This window comes from Danio rerio, chromosome 3 (assembly GCF_049306965.1).
Source record: "Danio rerio strain Tuebingen ecotype United States chromosome 3, GRCz12tu, whole genome shotgun sequence".
In the NCBI taxonomy this organism is placed as follows: Eukaryota; Metazoa; Chordata; class Actinopteri; order Cypriniformes; family Danionidae; genus Danio; species Danio rerio.
In genome coordinates this window covers 22096437-22118346 of record NC_133178.1, presented here as the reverse complement: position 1 = coordinate 22118346, position 21910 = coordinate 22096437, and the positions used below count along the sequence as shown (strand labels likewise).

The window sequence follows — 21910 nt, the reverse complement described above, 5'->3', positions numbered from 1 at the left end:
TTATGATGGAAATCTTGTTTTACGACCAACTCAGGCCTGCAGAAACCCTCACTTTTGATGCAAGAAATTGTGTAGATTGTGATGTTTAATTTAAAATGAAACCTAACTGTTATTAAATAACTTAATGTACAAATTTATTCATTTAGGACTGTACTGTTTGTTCTTTGTTTTTAGTTATTTGTTAAAACAGAAGCTAGATTGAAGCCCAGAAGGGACATGATGGTAAGAAAATAAAATAATTAAGTAGAAAACCTTTGACTTCTCAAAAAAGACTTTAAGTATTTGCTAAAATGTTTATTTGAGGGAGAAAAAAAACATGCTTCAATTCTTTATCACAATATATGAACATTCTTTGATAAGTGATTCATATCTGTGAGAGAATGCAAAATGCAGCATTTTTAAATAGCACAGCTAGTGTAAACACTCACATCACTATTATCAGTTGCTTAACTTCCAGTTTCTCACTGCTGTAATTTTTATTGCTACACTGTAAAACAGTCAACTTCATCAAATGAGATGAGTGTAGTTCACTCAAAATGTACTGAAAGTTAATTCTAGGCATTTGAAAATACTTTTGAACTCGGTGTTAAAAGTAATGAGTTAATTAAATACCTCATTACGTCAACTTAAATGGAGAAAGTTCACAGTACTCATGTAGATTAGTTTTTTTTTTAACTCAAATAATTTGTAGCAATGGGTTTCCTCAAACAGTTTGAGTTGCCTGAACTTATTGGGTTTTACAGTACTCAGTCAGTTTGAGTTCTCTTCACTTATTGGGTTTTACTGTGCTCAAATCGCTTCATTTACTCAAAAGGATTAAGTTCACAATACTCATTAGGATTAGTTTTTGAACTATAATGGTTTTTGCACTCGGTTTCCTCAAACGGTTTGAGTTACCTTAACTTTTTGCGTTTCACAGTGTATGTTTATTATTTCTGTAGTTGAAAACTTGCTTCAGATTTACGTATTCAAAACAAAACCAGCATTCTCACATTTATGGGTGGCTTAAGGGTGTAATTGGAAATCATTTTTTCCCCAAAAGGAAGAACAAAAAAGAGTTTTGCTGTGATTATTCTGAGATCTTAATTTTCTGTCTGCTGAAATTCCGTATACACCTTACAATTTAGTTTTTCTTCAACTTTATTTTAAGTTGTTGCTGGGTGCTTTAGTCAATTTGTTGCTTTGGAAAGCATGCTATGGATAGCATTGTCAGTAAACAAAACTATTTGTCCTGATGTTTTAAACCTTTGCTACATTTTACTCATCCAGTACAGGTGAAGTCAGAATTATTAGCCCCCCTTTAAATTTGTTTTCTTTTTTTAAATATTTCCCAAATTATGTTTAACAGAGCAAGAACATTTTCACAGTATGTCTGATAATATTTTTTCTTCTCTAGAAAGTTTTATTTGTTTTCTTTTGGCTAGAATAAAAGCAGTTTTTAATTTAAAAAAAAAAACATTTTAAGGTTGAAATTATTAGTCCCTTTAATCTATATATTTTTGATAGTTTACAGAACAAACCATCGTTATACAATAACTTGCCTAATAACCCTAACCTGCCTAGCTAACCTAATTAATCTAGTTAGTTCACTTTAAGCTGTATAGAAGTGTCTTGAAAAAGATCTAGTCAAATATTTACTGCCATCATGGCAAAGAGAATATAAAACAGTTATTAGTCATTAAAACTATTATGTTTGGAAATTTGTTGAATAATATCTCTGTTAAACAGAAATTGGGGAAAAAATAAACAGGAGGGCTAATAATTCAGGGGGACTAATAATTCTGACTTCAACTGGATATGCTATATGTTTAAAATGTCATATTCAAACATATTTGCCAATCAGATTTACTTTAGATAAAGCTCAGAATTATTATCCCAAACACAGTTCTGTCTTCAAAACACTCCCAAAATGAGTGAAATTATCTCCCAAAAACAGCCAACACACATAGCCGAAGAGCCTAAGAGTCCCAAGGGGCGAGGAGCACTCACACATGCTGTTTAAAATTTGGGTCAAAATGATTTACCAATTAGCTGCAATTCTAACCCACTCCGCGGGCCCATCCCCTCCATCCCTCGGGGGTCTATCGGGGTTGCCGATATTCAGATAAGAAGTGTGCAATGTGCGGAATGTGTTTGTTTTGCTGGCTTTAAGCATTGTGCCGGAGTGTGTATGAGTGTGTGCAGAGGACACCCCTCTCTCTTTCAGTGACCTACATTCTTTCTGTGAGTGCCATAGCCCCCCCACCCCTCTATCCAAACCATAATGGCGTCTGAGGGGCTTGTCTGCGGACTTTAAGCACAAAGGTATTCCTGGGGAGGCCCGTCTGCATGCCTCAGCGCTCCTAATGTAGCGTGTCTGCTGCAGATCTCTTACGGGACAAATCCCCCCTCCCAAATGTCTGCGGCAATTAGTGACCCTTACTAATCTCGCCCGACTGCCATCATCACCTCGCCACATGATCCACTTCTCTCTTTCTCTTTCCTGTCCCTCCTCCTGAGACGTTTATCTTTCCACTTTCCACACCTTTTTTCCTGGTCTTTGACTTGACCTAATCCAGGCCTAATCAGATCTTTTTTGTTGTGGCAACATGTCTGCTTCCTGCTTGGAAAAGACTCCGTCTCCTACCCTTCCCACTTTGTCAGGGCTCATTTAAGGGGTTTAATAAAAGGATGAATCCTTTTGATTTAGGACTGACAGTGCTTTTAGCTCTTCACATCAGGGTTATTTTAGTAAACGAAAGACTAACACTATTAGTAACTAAGATTAAAACTATCAAAAATATGTTTGCATTCACAATAAATGGAAAACTAAAACTAAACTGAAATAACAAAAGTACAATAATAGAAGAATTAGCGAAAATTATTGTTTTCAAAATGAACTAAAACCTAAAGTCTGTAGTGAACTTTGATGTTGGCTTGGGAAAGCCAATGTGACTGCGCTAGGACTGGGAATGGCAGTTGGCAGGAAGCACAGAGGTTGCTAAGTTGTTGCTAGGCAGTTGATAAAATGTTTATGGCATTGCTAGGTGGTTGCTAAGCAGTTGCTTAATGGAAACGCTTGTGTACATGTTTAATTAAATGCTAATACTTAGTAGGTATTTCTAGCATATGTTATTGCACTTATATAATAATTGATAGCATGTAGCTAATTGTTATTAGCACTTGGCTAAGTATTGTTACCATGCATTGTACACAGTAAGTCCCATTTGCTAGCATGAGTCAAACGAGCCAATACTTAGCTCCCTATGATGTTCTGATGCAGAGATGTTGCTGTTTTTAAATGTTTGCTAGGTTAGCCTGTTTTATTGCTATGGGAACAATTGACAGCTTAGTGATGATACATCAAAGCTTCTTGCCTATACGAGTGATATAATTCAACCCCGATGTCCCTATTACAGCCTTGGACTTTATGTAAAAATGCCTTATGAGTAAAGAATATGGAGTTTAAGTCATGGAGTTTTATATCTTGCCATGTCTTGAGAACAATAATGCTTAAAAATTATTTATCGAAAAACTATAAATGATAAAGCTAAAAAGATATAGCTAGAAAATCTAATGAAGAACACAGCCTTTGGCCAAATTTGGGGCTTGTATAATTTTTTATATGTCTGGACTATTAAAATGTAATATTTAAAAAAAATAAAAAAATGATTGGCGTGAGGAGATATAGCAACAATCTTGAATGCAGAAGGCATATTTTGACCAAATTTGTGTCTTGTAGTATGACCAGCCTAGGAGGAGATACGTTTGGTTTCGAGGACAGAGTTTTGATTCATCTTTAATGCCTCCTTCTCCATCTTACCCCAGACATGCTCAATAATGTTCATATCTGGGGACTGAGCTGGCCAATCCTGGAGCACCTTGACCTTCCTTGCTTTCAGGAACTGTAATGTGGAGGCTGAAGTATGATAAGAAGTGCTGTCCTGCTGAAGAATTTGCCCTCTCCTGTGGTGTGTAATGTAATGGGCACCACAAATGTCTTGATGCCTCAGGCTTTTGATGTTGCCATCCACTCTGCAAATCTCTTGCACGCCCTCATATTGAATGTAACCCCTGACCACAATTTTTCCTTCCCCAAACTTGACTGATTTTTGTGAGAACCTTGGGTCCATGTGGGTTCCAATAGGTCTTCTGCAGTATTTGGGATGATTGGGATGCAGTTCAACAGATGATTCAATGGATACATTGACCTTCTGCCACTTTTCCAAATGATGATCAAGTTATTATTTGTTGCTCTTACAACTGGCATCGATGACAGGACTTTTGTCAAGGTAACCGCTTTGCTTCTGTCAACACTAGATGCGTTCTGTTAGCTCTGCTAAACTTACTAAAAGTGAAACTAAATATATATAAAAACTAAATAGAAATAAACTAAAACTAACAAAACCATTAATGAAACCAACTAAATCTAAACTGAAATGAACTGAATTTTAAAGAATACAAATGTAAGAACAGTTTCAAAATAAAAACTTACTGAAAAAAAAACACACAAAACTTTAATAACCTCACTTCACCCAGTCCTGATGGAGTCAGTCTGGCCAGACTCCAAACCGCTGCTGAGGCCATGATCCAGGACTCGTGCAAGGGAACAGAGTTCAGTTTCGCAGCTGCCCAGTGGATCAGACTGCTGCTGTTTTTTGGCACCCGAGCAGAGGTGACGCTCTGGATATAGATTTACTAGATCTCGGATGCCATTTGCAGAAGCTCCACTTGGGCCTTATTTTGTACAGGAATAGCTGTGTCAATTTTAGACGAGTGTCGGGGACTCTTTAATTATAGAGGCTCAGGGATACTCCACTTTAAATTTAGTCCGCCTTTCAGGTTTCCTGCTCATAGGACTGGCAGGATTGGGGACAGGGAGTCTTTGCAGATTTTAGGTCATTGTACGTGCTGGGAAATGATACGTCTTTTTTTTAAATGCTTTTGTGTGACTACCAACTTGGCGCATGTGCAAGTGCAGAAAAATCCATTGCATGTGTGTGTTTATGTTGTAGCATGTGAGTGTGTGTGTGTGGGTGTGATGGGTGTGTTCCATCGCCCTCAATACTTTTCAAAGGTTGTAATTATTCTGGCTGTCTGGCCACAGAAGCATAGATTTTGTTTTTCCAGCGCGGGATCTGTGTCAGGTGATCGGACAGCGGCTGTCTGAGTATGTGTTTATCCACAGCCACTCATATAAACCCACTCCATACAGTTTATATGCTGAAAAACACCAGCTGTGTGTTGTGTTTTAGACTACAAAAGGCAGTCTGGTAGTCTATCTATCTATCTATCTATCTATCTATCTATCTATCTATCTATCTATCTATCTATCTATCTATCTATCTATCTGTCTGTCTGTCTGTCTGTCTGTCTGTCTGTCTGTCTGTCTGTCTGTCTGTCTGTCTGTCTGTCTGTCTGTCTGTCTGTCTGTCTGTCTGTCTGTCTGTCTGTCTGTCTGTCTGTCATTCCGTCCGTCCGTCCGTCCGTCTGTTTGTCTGTCCGTTTGTCTGTCTGTCTGTCTGTCCATCTATTTCTCTGTCTGTCCGCCCATCCATCTATCTGTCTTTCCGTCTGTTCATCTATCCATTCGTCCGTCTGTCCGTCTGTCTGTCTGTTTCTCTTTATCTGTCCTTCTATCTATAATATATCTAATATATATTTAAATCTATCTGTCTGTCTGTCTATTCGTCTGTCTGTCTTTCTGTTGGTCTGTGTGACTACAGGTGCAGACGTGTGTATTTATATTCATCTAATATAGCGAGCACAGGTGTGTGTGTGTTGGCTCGTGAGTGTGTTTTCTTTAACTCCTGGCTCAGATTCAGTTCAGAGGGTAAGCAGGGTGAGGGTTGGCCCGGGTGGGATGGAGCAGAGCGAAAACTTGCAGTTCTGACTGTGGCCTTCCGCTATCTGGACACATACAGAGACTTACTGCAGGAGGAGGGCGATCGCTCCAACACCTTCCCAAAGGTACTGCACATGTGTTTTTTTCCAACCTGATAAATAATAAGTAACAATATAAATAATAAGAAGAAATATATTTATATATATATATATATATATTTTTTTTTTTTTTTTTTCTGGATAAATTGTACACTTGCTTAGCTCAAACTTCAAAAATATACATGCAGTTTGTTCAAATATAATTTATTTCTAAATATTTTAATGACGTTTGCCTGTAAAATTACCTAATACCCCTACATTGTAAACAATGCAGGGTTCCACACAGTTCTTTCATGTCGTCTCAACACCAATCGATTAAGTTAACTTAATCATGCGTGCACATTTAAGTGTATTGAACACTTAAATCTGTAAAATAGGCAAGGCACGTTTATTTATATAGAACATTTCATACACAGTAGCAATTCAAAGTGCTTTACATAGACAGGAAAAAAAGACAAGTATAAAAAAATAAAAACACATATTAAAACAGATTAAAATGTGTTAATACAGGTTATAAAAGAGTGGAAAATTAAAGAAAACACAATGCGATATGTCGGACGTAGCTCAGTGCTCATTCATCAAAGACACAGCTAAACAGATGTGTTTTCAGTCTTGATTTGAACGTATGTTGGAGAACATCTGATCACTTCTGGAAGCTGATTCCAGTGGAGAGGGGTGTAGTAGCTGAAGGCAGATTCACCCTACTTTTACGGAACTTTTAAAATTTCTAATTTACTTGATCCTAAATATCTGCATGATCTGTTTGTATTCAGTGAGCATATCTGTAATGTATTGAGGTCCTAGGCCATTTAGGGATTTATAGACAAGTAGTAATGCTTTAAAATCTATTCTGAATGTAACTGGTAGCCAAAGACCTGAGGACAGGTGTGATGTTCTCTGATTTTCTGGTTCTAGTCAGAATCTTGGTCACAGCGTTCTGAATTAGCTACAACTGTCTGACTGTCCCTTTGGGAAGCCCAGTAAGGAGTCCATTACAGTAATCCACCCTACTGCTGATAAAAGCATGAACAAATTTCTGAAAGTCCTCACTTGAAACAAAGCATCTAATTCTAGAAATGTTTTGATTGCAACAATTAATATATCTTAATTCTTAAAATTGTTAATAATTAAATAAGTAAAAAAGGAATTAAATGAGTAGTTTGAACAAGCTGCAAATGTCCTTTTTAAATGTCTTTTTTATTGATTCAGGAAGCAACACAAGTCTTATAATTAAGATTCTGTCATCCGGTTGTCAATTTATTTTCCTAAGCATAAACCTGATTACATTTTTGTGCAAAAAACCTAATAACATATTTTGAACCATTTGTACAGAATGTGTGTCATGTCTGGTATTAAGATATCATGGTTACTGTGGTAACAAAACGTATTGTTGCTGTTTTCGCTTCTTTCAATTCAGCGTTTCTTAATTAAAGACAAACACACCTGCATTCCTGTCTGTGATATCTTGTTCCTTTTTTGTTCGGTCTGTTTTTTTGTGCAGCTGTTTTAAACTATAAGATCATAAACAAGGTCTATAATTCACATCATGTTTCTTCAGCTTTTTTATAATGATCAATATCTTCTTCTCTTTCATGATGTTCCTCTTGGTCTTAATATTGCATCATGTTGTTTTAGGAGCTGTATTTGTGTGCGGTTGACGAGCTCAACCGCTTTCCTGAACTGGTGGAAGACGTGCTGAAACTGCAGCGCTGGACTGAGATATTACACAGCCCGTAAGCATCAAATCCCTCTTCGTCTGTATAAGCTGCAAATGTTTTTATGGGTTTAATGGCTGCAGAAATCATAGAGAAAGAGGAAATTATATAGTGCATGAAGACTCACAGCCTCTTAGTTTGTGAAGTACAACATGAGTTGTAAAGTATTAAACGAAGCACATGTAGTTGCCCATTAAGAGCTTTAGAACCAGATGAAGAATTAATGTGGGGAGATTAACTTTTTAATGTGTTGTTTGATTCCGATTGTGCCATTAAAAGCCTCTCAACTGAGCAGCAGTCATTTTATAAACTCTCAAACAGTTTCTTCTGTAACCCAGTTTATTTTTCTGGTTGACATTAAACGGGGATGGTTTATCCAAAAATGAAAATAATGTCATCATTTGGGGATCATCATTCTTGTCCATATAATAGCAGTGAACAGTTATGGCATTAAGCTTTAAAAGAGATGCAAAAAAGGTATAATAATCCAAGTGATACATATTCTGAGTGGCCTGATGTACACAATAGGGTTTGGTGAAAAACATTGGAAACTACATTATATTATTATTATTATTATTAATGAAATGAATACTACAAATGCATGACTACAATCTCACGAGAAACAAACTCCACCATAGTTTAAGTACAGCACCAAATAGTATCCATGTATGTTCTCATTGCAAGTAAATATGTTTGTCACAGCAATATGTTTTTATTTACACTTGTCAGCTGTCATTTTGACTTTCATCTTACTTATTGTGGAGAGAGATTTCCACTTTTTGGGATCTCTAGGTGTTGGGATTACTATTAGATGTTTTATTGATGTTGAATTATAAATAGTGCTTGTAAAAATCAGAATGAACTGTTGCACTAATGTAGTTTGTGCATAAAGACAAATGATAATTAAATATGGGGTTGTTTTTCACCAAAATTACGTAACTTATTACGTACCCTTGAATTTTTTTATTATATGGCATCTCTCACATAAGACCATTCTTTGATAATTTTGCATCAGTGCTGTTTCCACTGTCTGCTCATCTTGGATTTGCAGTCATAACAAACAGTTTAAGAGACTGCCAATACTGGTCTTCAAATTCCTTGCCCATGCATGGACCATTTCTTTCTATCCTTGATGCCATTACTAAACAAATGTTAGCTTAAATAGTTACAGTCTTATGCAAAAGTTTGGCCACCAAATCAACAATTTCATTTGGGCATATCGTATATTGTTTCAGGTTTGTACCTCTATGATGACATTGTTTTACAAACAATTTATTAAATCTGTTTTATCTTTCTGCATTGTAGCTTGGTACAGTAATCTGAGTGTGTTAAACAAGAACAGGTTAAGTAGCCTAGTGAAGGTGGCAGGCAAGATCATTGATTTTAACTAAACTTGTCCAATGGTAATTTACCATACTGATGTTCTAAAGAGAGCTCAGGGTATCCTATGCACCCTGGATCACCCATTGTACCGTGTGTTTCAGCTGTTGCCATTAGGACGTCGTTTTTTAGTTCCTATTAGCAGGACAAATAGAGTTAGAAATTCCTTTATAATGGTGGCCATTAGGTCATTAAAAGAGTCCAGGGAGAAGGGAGATGCACCGACAATGTGATGTATTTGAATGTTGTGGGGTAATATTTTTTCTTATGTACAAGGAACTTCATCTGTGTTACAGCACCTTGCTGCAATTTTAGTTTCCCTAAACGGGATAATAAAGTTGAGTCTGTATATCTTATGGAAGAGCTACATTTTAGTTCAGACATAACATTTATTTAATCAACAGATACAATGCAATTTAATACATAACAAAAACAGACAGATGATAAAATTTGGGCACCCCAACATAATAATGACATCGATCTTTTATAGGGCCACATTTTGCTGAAATAACAGCCTGTAGAAGCTTCTAATAGTCAAGGATAAGTCCCTGAATTCTTGCTGAAGGCATTTTGGACCATTCAGTTCAGTCAGATTTGATGGCTGACAAGCATGAACAGTCCTTTTCAAATCAATCCATAGATTTTTCTGTGGACTGGGGAAGTCTGGGGACTGGGATGGCCATTCTAGAACATTGTATCGTGTCTGAGCAAGAATTCCTTGGTAGATCTAGAACTGTGCTTTGGATCATTGTCCTGCTGAAACATCCAAACCTCCCATGACTTCAGCCTCTTGACTGATTCCTGAACATTGCTATTAACTTAAGACCCAGACAACTGGGTGGATTTCATGTAACCTTCAACTCTGACAAGGTTTCCTGTACCTGTGCTTGCCACACATTCACACATCCACACAGAATGATGGACCCTCCACCATATTTACAGTAGGGAGCAGGTTCTACTCCTGGAATGCTTTGTTCTTTTTTGCCATGGAAAGTGTCTATGGTTGTGGGATCTGTCCACAGAATATATTTCCAAAATGATTCAGGCTTGTCCAGATAAGCCTTTGCTTACCTCAAACGACTCTTCTCGATGGCAGAATTCAGAAAAGGCGTCTTCTGCATCACCTTCCATTGAGTTGTTCTTTGTGAAGAGTGTGCTGAACTGTGGAACAATGACATTATTAGCAGCATGATGATCCTGGAAATCTTTGGAGGTGGTCTGTGGTATGTCTGTGACCATTCTAACCATTCTTGGCCTTTGCCTTTCAGTTTTTTTTTTTTTTTTTTGGTCTTTTCTTCTCAAGGACTTTTCCTGTGCCCTATTTTTGGTCTTTTCTTCTCAAGGACTGTTCCTGTGCCCTTCCATTTTCTTACTATATTTCTGACTGTGGAGATAGAGACTTTAAACCTCTGTGATAGCTTTTTGCATTCTTCTCCTAATTCATGTGGGGGAATTATCCTAGTTTTTAAGTCGTTAGGAAGTACCTTTAAGGTTCCCGTGTTGCTACTTTCAGGTTTACAATAAGGAGAAGCACAACTCGCAATCAGCAACCTTAAATATCCATTTTCATGATCGGTTGCACCTCTGTAAAGATTGTTATGGTTCACTGCATTACTCAAATCAATTTTGTGTTGTAATCATTCAGCATTAGGTGGCTACAGGTTTTGAAATCCAACCAAAAGAGAGGGTGCCCAAACTTTTGCTTATACTATTTTTTAGTTTCAATTTAATTTCACACATCTCAATGCTGCAGACAATTTCTGTCTAAAAAACATGACATTATCTAGCTTTCTCTACAAACCGAATAGCATTTCACTGCAATTTTCTCTTATAAAGAGCATATTATTATGCAGCCATGGAGGGGTGTCCATTATTTTGGATATATACTGTATATACTGTATGGATATAAATACTGTATCTACTGGTAACATAACTTTAGGCACTCAAATAGCTACCTGACTTCTTTGCCTCCTATCTGACAGAGCCGAGGAGGACAAGGAAAGTCGTAAGAAGCAAGTTCGCCCACTCTTCCGACACTTCAGACGCATCGACGCCTGCCTGCAGCCCCGAGAGGCTTTCCGTGGCTCAGACGAGAGTATGTATAAACTTGTAATTTAATAGAATGCATAAATATTGTACAGACTGACCGCAGTTTATTACCATTGCATTTGCTTAGCTGTGCAATAACGCCCATGAGGATACCGTTAATGAATCATCTTATTCATCCTTTCCCTTTTTTCCTGTAAAAAGTGCCAGTCTGCTTCTACTTCATTCAGACCAGGATGACAAATCGGGTCACAATGGGAGCGTCTGCCAAGTTTTATAGATGCAATGAGCTCATCTGATGGAATGAGACTCTTTGTCAGGGCAGTGGCTCAAGCCAAGCTAAGTGCGTTCCCAGACCTTAATCAATAGGCAATCTGACAGTACAAAACGCTGCTGACCCCGAAGCTTCCAGTGACCCAGTTTCTGCTTTTGTCGGAGCCGTGACTGGTGAATGGAGAGGAAGTCAATACTGTACATGTGCTTTACTATTTAACATTTAATTGAACTTAAAAGGGAATTTATGAGACCGAAGATTGGAGTAATGACTTCTGGAGTAACTCACAGGAATATTTAGATTAAAACAGGGAAGCATGGTGTGCAGTGGGTAGCAAGATTACCTCACAGCAAGAAGATTGCTGGTTCAAGTTCCAGCTGGGTCAGTTGATGTTTCTTTGTGGAGTTTGCATGTTTCCCCACAGTCCAAGAACATGCAGTACAGGTGAACTGAATAAGCTAAATTGGCTGTAGTGTATGAGTGTGAATGAAAGTTTATGGGTGTTTTCCAGTGTTGGGTTGCAGCTGAAAGGGCATCCGCTGTGTAAAACATATGCTCTATAAGTTATCTGTTTATTCCGCTGTGGCGACCCCAAATTAATAAATGGACTAAGTTGAAAATAAAATGAATGAATGAATTTACAGTAAAACATCAAAAAAAAAAAGGATGCCCTTCCAGCTGCAACCCAGTACTGGGAAACATCCATACACATTCAAACACACTGCTGCAAATTTAGTTTATTCAATTCACCTATACCGCATGTCTTTGGACTATGGGGGAAACCGGAGCATTCGGAGGAAACCCATGAGAACACAGAAATGCTAACTGGCCGAGCTGTGGCTCGAACCAGCGACCTTCTTGCAATGAGACCTTCTTACTGTGCTGTATTGTACTGTATATATATATATAGTGGTTATAAAATGAGCATACAAACAAATTTTTGCTTGGTCTGTGGTCTGTGCAAGCTTAATCCACACCAACATTTGCTGTGCACAGGTTAAGATCATGTGCACATTTCTACTGCTGTAGCTCATCTGCTTCAAGGTTTAACGCGTGTTCAGACTCAGAGAAGCTTTTCTGCAAAACCTCAGTTGTATCAATTGGTTATTGACTTACTCAGATGCCTTTCTATGAGCTCCAGCTAGTCTGGGCCTTTTCCTCTGACTTCTAGCATCAACAGGGCGTATTGCCCACAAAACTGACATTCACTGAATATTTTTCTTTTTTGGGCCATTCTCTGAAAGTCAGTGCATGTAAATCTATGTTTCTGATGTACTCAGACCAGTCCTTCTGGTTCTAGCATCTGCCCCACATTCAAAGCCACTCAAATCACCTTTCTTTACTATTTTAATGCTTTGCATTTTAATTGTATTGATCACATCTACATGGCTAATGCTGCGTTCCAGACACAGAGGTGCAAATTTTAGCACAGAAATGTCCCACTTTCTACCTCAATGTGTTCCAGTCAATTACACAACACAGTCTCATTTTTACCATGTGAGATGTGAATATTTCATAACTGTTTTGTTCATAATATTCATAACATGTAATTATGCCAATTGTGGCTTAAGCAACATGCCAATCTCGCCAAAGCAGAAACAGTGACCATCTGTGAAGTGATGTCAAATGACATCTAAAATGAGTCTCACTGAAGTGAGGATTCTTCAATCTGCCCTGAGTTCACAGGTTTGATGTCCAACTTCTAAAGCATCATTCTAAACATTAAGTTAATGTAGGTTAAATCCCAATACTGAGCTGTCTGGAATGCAGCATAAATGCACTGCACTAGCGCATGTCTTTGGACTGTGATGGAAACCGGAGCACCCGGAGGAAACCCATATAAAAATGGGGAGAACATGCAAACTTCACACAGAAATGCCAACTGACCCAGCCGGGGCTCAAACCAGCAACCTTCTTACTGTGAGGCGACATCGCTACCCACTGCACCACCATGCTGCCCATGTTAAGAATATTTTTTTTGTTTTACATGTAAAACTATTCTTTTAAAGCTTATTGACCACCTGAATTTTGAACATGCAAATTAACCTGTGTCAAATAGAAGCATTAAGTGTTTGTCCCATGTTTAAGTCTTTTGCAGGGTTTACACGCCAGATCATTCATACGTTACCATACGAAGCCGTCTTTCATGCCGGGTTGGGGAGATCTTGGCTTTGGTGAAAGAGAAGCTCCAGTACAGCGAGGACCAGCCAACCCAACCTGCCAACCTCATACTGGTGGCTGTCACCTCATCAGGGGGTAAGAGCATTAAAGATTGCTCCTTGCAAACTAAAGGCCAGTTTAAACCTGGTATTATGAGGCATTTTGTCGATCTTTTTACAAGTAGATTGTGTTTAATAATTCACCCAAAAAATGTAATATTTGATAATGTAAAAAAAAATCAACATTCTTCAAAATATCTTAATTTTCGGTTCTCTATAAACTTTAAAAACTTTCAAACACTCAAAGAAAAATATTTTTTTGTTTTTACTTTTAAAATACTGTAGTTGTGAAACGTTTTGAGCTTTTGACCGCTTCCAGAGGTATTCGAAAACATTTTAATATGATCACTTGCGTAAAGTAAATGCTCATGTGGCTGAATGCATTTGAACACCAGCTACACTCCATCCACTGACCTAATTCTTAAACATTTCAGGACATGTTGTTTAAGTGTGCTAGCCAAATGGGATTAAACTTTGCTGTTTTGAAACCATAACTTTGGTTTGAAGGTCAAAACGTAAAAGGCGTGATGTTTTCTCACCAGTCTTGATTCTAACACAAACACAGTGTATTTGTTACACAGCTACAGTATCAGTGCATAAACAAATGCTGATCTGTGTATTATTTTCTGTGGTCTTCTATTGTGTTATTATGTAAAGTCAACAAGCTTATTTCCCAATATTGGTTCAGAAAAAGCCCATGTACACTCATCCATAGTAAAAAAGAAATGCTCAAAAGTGGTTGGAAAAGACAAATCGATATAAACGGGAATGTATCTCTCCCATTTCCTTGTGATCCGATCAACTAAAATGCATCTTAATACCAGGTGTAAGCAGAGAATCCTCAAACCCAGCAGACCTTGAGTCAGTGTTTGGGGACATGGTGTTTCCTGCAGTGACAGTAATGTGTGAGTGTAATGTAATCTCTGCTGTGTGTTTGTTCAGAGAAGGCTGTGTTCCGTCCGAGCGACGAGGCCGTTTTCACCACTCTCGGTGTGAACACCCACCTGTTCGCCTGCGAGCCGGCGGAGCTCGAGAGCCTGGTGAGAGCTGTGGGCGAGATGCTAGGGTTTGGCGGGAGGAGGAGGGGTGTTGGAGTTGCCATGGAGACCCTCATAAATAGCAACCATAAATGCCTGGTGCCGCACTGCAATTATGACTTATGATTGTTTTATGTGATACATCAAGAGCTACCGCTGGGTAAATTCAGCAGTAATGCAGATATCTACAAAGTGCAACACCATTTAGCATTAACCTGTTTTATACAAAACTTTTTGTGACATTGAAAAATCACAGGAATACTTTTCAAGGGAATTCAAGGCAATAATTGGATTTAAAAATATAGTTTTAAAATATTTTTATGGTTACATAATGTGAAGATAATGACAGTTTCAATATTTTAAATGTTTATATATATGGAATAATTGACAAAATTAGAAAAACAATACATGCTTAAGATGGTGATGCACCTTCAGTACTGCCTTAGATGTGCATTTATCTGAAAATATTTGGTCACCTTCAGCCCTGGTCAGATCACACGATTTTTATTGTCGGTTATGAAAGTCATTATGTCAGATTATGTGATTTTTTTCTTGATAAAATCTTGACTTGTTGTGGGTAACAAATGTGCCAGACTACACGTTCCTTCACAATCAGTTATCCTGTTATGGAGAAAATGAAAGTGCATCAGCATTATAGAAAAATCAGATGCTCATGACAAAATAATGACATATTGAAAAAAAAAGCAAATATATGACAGAGGTTTGTGTTACAACAATTACAGTGAAGTAATAATGAAATCCTTATTTTCCATGGAGCAAAATGAATCATCCACCCGCACAGTTGAGTGGAGGACGGGCACAAACAAAATAAATTGTATATTTTCCTTAGAAAAAATATCTTTTTGAAACTAATTTTATTTGGTATAATTTGTTTCTTAACTGTAATGTATTTTTTTGTCGGTCAGTTTTCTTCTAGAAAAATAAGAATAACGAAGAACAACTGAGGTAAAGTGCTTTAAAACCAGTCCGCTATGTTCAGCGCCAAAGCACAAACTGGTTTGTTAAAAAAAAAAGTTAAATAAATAAATAAAATTAAATAAAATTAAAATAAAATTAAAATGAAATATTTATAGTTTCAGAAAGACCTACATTAAATGACAAAATCATCCATTTCTGGTGAGTTTCAATTTAATTTGTTTTGTCTGAATAAGCAAGACAGGTTTTTAGAATCTTTTCGCAGCACTGAACAAGTTCCCAGATTACCCCTGAAGAACAAACTCTGTTGGAAGGATGAGAGAACTCAGAAACTCCTTTTGAGAATGAAGATGTCTGCATATTTGTGCCTGATAAAGTTGCTTAAAATACTTTCATATTTTAGAGAAAGAATTTAAAGTTTGCATAACCAATGATTGACCACCCAATACCCACCCATAAGTAAATATGCAGCCTGTTTTTTGATTACCTGACCAACAGATTAAAGGCATCACCGTAGATATAATGGAGAAATGATGTGCTTCTATTGCCAAGTGTCACCCACATGACGGAACTCATCATGAAGAACGGGAAAAAAAATTAAACATGCTAGACGTTCTGCGATGGTGTCGTGAGGCGTCGCAGATATGGTATCGGTTGTCGTGAACTATGCCACATTGCACAAGATGAAACAATTGAATCTTGTGTTATGATGCCCATTTGTCGTTTACGAATTCCTACGACAGCCTACGTCAAGGAAATTGTGCTGAAATCGTGACAAAATCGTGTGATCTGACTGGGGCTTTTAGAATGTTCATCACACGATCAGATTCAAACAGTAGTTTAAGTTCTTACAGAGTATACATTTTCTAAAATGTATTTTTTTATCATGTTAAATGCATACTTGCTGAATAAAACTGTATGTACAACCAAACTACTGTTCAAAGGTTTCCTGTGAAACTGAGATTTTTGAAGATTTAGATAATCTTGTTTTATTTAACCACAATCTAAAAGCAGTGTCTCGTCACAAGTCAAACAGAGAGAACCAACATTGTGTAAAATCTGAGAGTGCAGTTCAGCCTCACTCTGTTCTTCAGTCAAACAAAAAGCAAATATTGAAGACTTAAGTCTGGAAGTTATTGAAAAGCTCATATTGTCTGGTGCTGATGGTGCTGTTGTGTTTGTGTGCCAGATTCCTCTGCCTGAGGAGATCCACTGGACACCAGGAGACAGTAAACTGCATGACATGAGTGCAGAGGAGGTGGCCAATCAGCTGGTGGTGTTCGACTGGGAGCTCTTCAGCTGTGTGCACGAGGTCAACACACACACACACGCACGCGCACGCACACACACACACACACACACACACACACACACACACACACACACACACACACACACACACACACACACACACACACACACACACACACACACACACACACACACACACACACACACACACACACACACACACACACACACACACACACACACAAAAGATGCAAAGGTGTGTCTGTACTGTATACATGGTAATATCAAAATATGTAATATTCTCATATTTAATGAGACTATCACTCTAACTCTAAAACATGATATTTAAAAACAGATAAAATGTCATAAGATTCACAGAAGTTGGATTATTATTTGTCTCAGCATTAAACTGTATAAGTAGTGTTTATATTTACAGGGGGGTATTTCATAAGAATGTGGGAATAAAATGCATGGGATTTTAGTAACTTGTAAAAGTTAGAAATAGTTATTTTTTTCAAGTTTTAGTTGTTTAATTGTTTGTATATTTAGGAGTTTTAAATATGTAAATAAATGTTGTTGAGAAGTAAATGTGATTTTCAGATTGTATATTTTTGATTCTGTGTATTTCAAATAAAAATCCATTAAAAGTTGCTGTTGGTACCTGAACTTTGAAAAAAAAAGTATTATATATTAAATTATGTATATTATATTATGTATTATATATTTTTTAACCGAAATGGATTTAGTTTTAAGCTATATAAACCTAAAGTGAATAACTCCAAAATAAATGAAATATTAGATGATACTTTAAATCAAATATTGAAATGTTGATAAGACAATTCATTAAATTAAAATTATTTAAAACACTAAAATTACTAAACATAAATTAATTAATATATTAAATGACCAAATAATAGCAAATTTGAAATTGATTATAAAATAGATAAAATAGATTTTGATTTAAATTTAGAACAATAAATATTGAAATTAAATATGACATGAAATATTTCTTATTGATAGACATTTAAACATTGACAATAAACAAAGTTAAAATAAAAACAAATAAAATGTACATACAGTTGAAGTCAGAATTATTAGCCCCCCTGTTTTTTATAACACATTTCCAAAATTGATAGTTTTAATAATTGATTTCTAGTAACTGATTTGTTTTATCTTTGCCATGATGACAGTAAATAATATTTGACTAGATATTTTTCAAGACACATCTATACAGCTTAAAGTGACATTTAAAGGCTTAACTAGGTTTATTAGGTTAACTAGGCAGGTTAGGGTAATTAGGCAAGTTATTGTATAATGATAGTTTGTTCTGTAGACTATCGAAAAAATGTAGCTTAAAGGGGCTAATAATTTTGACCTTAAAATGTTTTTTTGAAAATTTAAAAACTGCTTTTATTTTAGCTGAAATAAAAAGACTTTCTCCAGAAGAAAAAATATTATCAGACACATTATCATGTGAAAATGTCCTTGCTTTGTTAAACATCATTTGAGGAATATTTAAATAAGAAAAAAAATTCAAAGGGAAATAATTCTGACTTCAACTGTATATTTGCTTAAAACACAAAATAAAGTCAAAAATAAGTAAACTTAAAAAATATACAACTAATACAAGAAATGAATGCAAACAATAAGAAAAAAAAACACTGAAGTACATATAAAATTCAAAATATATTATTATGCCAATAATAATAATAATAATAATAATAATAATAATCAAAGATCATGTACATATATCTCAAAGACAAACAGATGCTACTGTTCAACAGTAGTAGTTTTCCATTGCAATCAGTTGTGTGCCCTAGGAAACGGGTTTAAGTTCAAGGCTACTCTCATAGCGAAGTTCATATAAAACAACAGACCTTTACAGGCCGTTATGCAATGTTTCCCCTCTGTGCTTTTGTTTGAACAGGTGGAGTTTGTGTGCTACGTGTTTCACGGTGAGCAGGCTCGCTGGCGCCCCCTAAACCTGGAGCTGATCTTGCAGCGCTGCAGTGAAGTCCAGCACTGGGTCGCCACCGAGATCCTGCAGTGCCAGTCACTGCCCAAGAGGATACAACTGCTGCGCAAGTTCATCAAGATCGCAGCCTTGTGAGTTTTCTGCACAGGACATTTATGGCCTTCTCTGTTACATTCCAATAAACTGAAACAAATCCTTTGAAGGGATAGTTCACCCAAAAATAAACACTAGCTCATCATCTACTCACTTCTTTCAAACCTATTTGAGTTTATTTCTACTGTTGAAGACAAAAGAAGATATTTTGAAGAATGCTGTTTGCTGGCACCCACTGACTTACATAGTATTTTTTTTATCTTACTTTGTAATTTCAACTTAAATTTGGATAAAAAATGGACAAACCCAAATGTTTGGTTAAATTAGGCCTAGAAGTTTAATCAAATAAATTAACTCAGCTGTATGTTTTGTTCATATTTTACTCAAATTTGGATTGAAATAAACCATCATATGTAACCCAGATTATTTTCTTTTTGGATTTCCTATGTATTATGTGTAACACATCAGTAATATTGTTGCAGAAGGATTATTTTGAGTCTTTGGGTTTATTCAGTCTCCTGAAAGTAATTTGTTAATTCTAATAAATTGCCTTTTGTATTCTTGATGAATGAATCGTGTGGGGAGCAAAGCACCAGTTTGTATAGGGTACATGTAGAACCAATTCTTGAAGGTGATGAATTATTCAGAAATGGTCCTGGTATTGACGTCAGAAGCGTGAACATGTTAACATATGACCACCCACATACATCAACACCTGTTCAGTATTCAGAAAGCACGAGTGGGCAGAAATATTCATTTCACATGACATTAGCCAATTGTGACACAGCTCATTTGCATTTCGTCTTAAAGGACCGCTAGGAAAAAAATGACAGGTGATTCGAAAGGTCAGAAAGAGAGTGAGAGAGTCTTGACTGTTATTTTCAAGGCTCTTCATGCAAGCTCATTCACCTCTTATTCATATTCCATAGTTATTTCAGTATCATTTACTACTGAAGTTTTATTAAAATGTTGTATTTGTTTGTTTTTATTATAATGAAATATTAATTAAATTTTTATTTAGGGTTATTCGCTTCTATTTACATTAAACAGTAACAATACGATTCCATGCATTCACTAACATGAACAACCAATAAACAATATACTTGCTACACTATGTATTCATCTTTGTTAATGTTAGTTGATGAAAAAAAAAATTAACACTCAAGGCATTAACTCATGTTACAAGCACAATTTTGGATGTTAATGATTTACACTCCCTGGCCACTTTACACCTACCCAACTGCTCATTAACGCAATTTTTTAATCAGCCAATCACATGGCAACAACTCAGTGCATTTAGGCATGTAGACATGGTCTAAGTCTTGTTCATTCTTAGTGCATGTTAGTAAATACATACTAACATTAAGTAATGAAGCCTTATGGGAAAGTGAAACTTAAGTGTAAATTGTTTACTATTGTTTTGTACTCTTATAGCATTTATATAATTGTTTTTAACTAGTTTTCATTTGTATAGCTATTTAGTTTTTTAAAGGGCACATAGTTTACCCCTTTTTTATGATTTAATATTAATATTATGGTTCTTCTGAGTGTGCCAGTTTAGGTTCAGTTCAAATCACAATTCAGATGTTTTTATTATAATGTGTTAAATAGTGTCATGTTGGGGGTGTGTACACAGCTCGCTGTTTTAGGGGTGTGTTGCTTCACATGAAAATTAGTTTTAAATTCCCACCCTCCGTAACAAGGGGGCGGAGCCAAGAGCTCCCCCGCTCAGTGTTTGACAACAAACAGGCAGACAGAGAGAAGCAGCATGAGAGGATCAGCATTCAGCCGTACATGTACGCCTCGGACACAGACCAAGCAGAGAGTACACACTCATTTGTGTCTCTGTATAGTTTTACAGCCAACTGTGTGCTAGTTTAAATTTCCGAGCTTGTACACCGAGTAACATTCGCATGTTATTTAAAATGAAACTATTCAGATGGCGCTCTGTGGCGCGGCAGAAACATGAAGTGTCCAGAATCCTGGCTGGGCGCCGCGGACAGCCACCGACTTGAAGCGCTGTTGTGTGTACCCTGATAGAAATCTATGTTTAGAATTCTTAAATGCATGGCGCTGCGTGGCGCGACGATGAGCGTTGCAGAGCGGCACTTTTGGTGTGCGACCTGCAGGCAAGTTTGTTATTTTATGTTCAATGGAGTGACACTCATGTGAGGCAAAGGCGCTCGCACTTTACAGCTGCACCTTTTAAAGATCACACTCACAGGGAGCTTCTGTGACCTCGAGAAATGCAAACGGCTGAAGTTTTAGATAGACGCAATGAAAAGTACACTAGTTTGCAAACCTACTTACAAAAAAACTAAGTTACAAGCAATAATTGTGATTACAGCGATCATGTGGTAAATGCTGATCTTGTGTTGAACCCAATGACCCTTGCATCTGAAAATAAAGCAAGGATGTTCCTTTAGTGACATCACACACTGAAAATGGCGGACATGAAACGACAAACTGAGAATTAGGTGACACTTGCCTGTCAATAAATATTGGTTTGCGGGGGGGCCGCACTCCTATATTGTTGCGGCCGATCTAAAAACCGCTCCAATTGGTCCACCGTTTGTATGTTGTTAAATTGAAAAAAAAGGACTGGGTGTGTTTATATCACCCCAATATGACGGTCTATACACTACTGTATACCCACACACGTCTGTCCAAACAGTTCGAAAAGTACATTTTTAACCATAGGTGCCCTTTAAATCTTTTACGAGCTGTAATATTTATTAAAGTGTATGTGTGTGTTTTTGTGTTTCAGATGTAAGCAGCAGCAGGATCTGCTGTCGTTTCTGGCTCTGGTTCTGGGTCTGGATAACCCTGCTGTGAGCCGCCTGCGTCTGACCTGGGAAGTGAGTGCTTTTGTTTGTCAATCTTTCAGTCTCTCGCACAGCTCTATTCCTGGAAGAAGACTATTAGCAGTCGTCATGGCAACCCAGCCAAATTTGCTTGTGCTGTAGGAAATATTTCCACATCCACTTGAAATCAAAGTGCAATTTATCGGGGGGAGTGTTAGCATCTATATGTTAGTCTTAATTCAGTGTTCATTGGGGTGA

General features: G+C 36.9%; 1 protein-coding gene across 4 annotated transcripts in view; it reads left to right on the top strand.

Moving 5' to 3' along the window:
- rapgefl1 (Rap guanine nucleotide exchange factor (GEF)-like 1) overlaps window positions 1-21910 on the top strand; it is a 77896-nt gene that overhangs the window by 36869 nt on the left and 19117 nt on the right. For all 4 annotated transcript variants that reach the window (XR_012400951.1, XR_012400950.1, XM_073944359.1 and 1 more), the window contains 8 exons: window positions 5799-5949; window positions 7558-7655; window positions 11000-11112; window positions 13426-13593; window positions 14499-14596; window positions 16719-16841; window positions 18708-18886; window positions 21616-21706. Coding sequence is in view for 2 of the 4 variants with exons in the window: in XM_073944359.1 (XP_073800460.1) it covers window positions 5799-5949; window positions 7558-7655; window positions 11000-11112; window positions 13426-13593; window positions 14499-14596; window positions 16719-16841; window positions 18708-18886; window positions 21616-21706 (1021 nt within the window). In the remaining 2 variants the exon portion in view is untranslated. The remainder of the gene's footprint in view (window positions 1-5798; window positions 5950-7557; window positions 7656-10999; window positions 11113-13425; window positions 13594-14498; window positions 14597-16718; window positions 16842-18707; window positions 18887-21615; window positions 21707-21910) is intronic.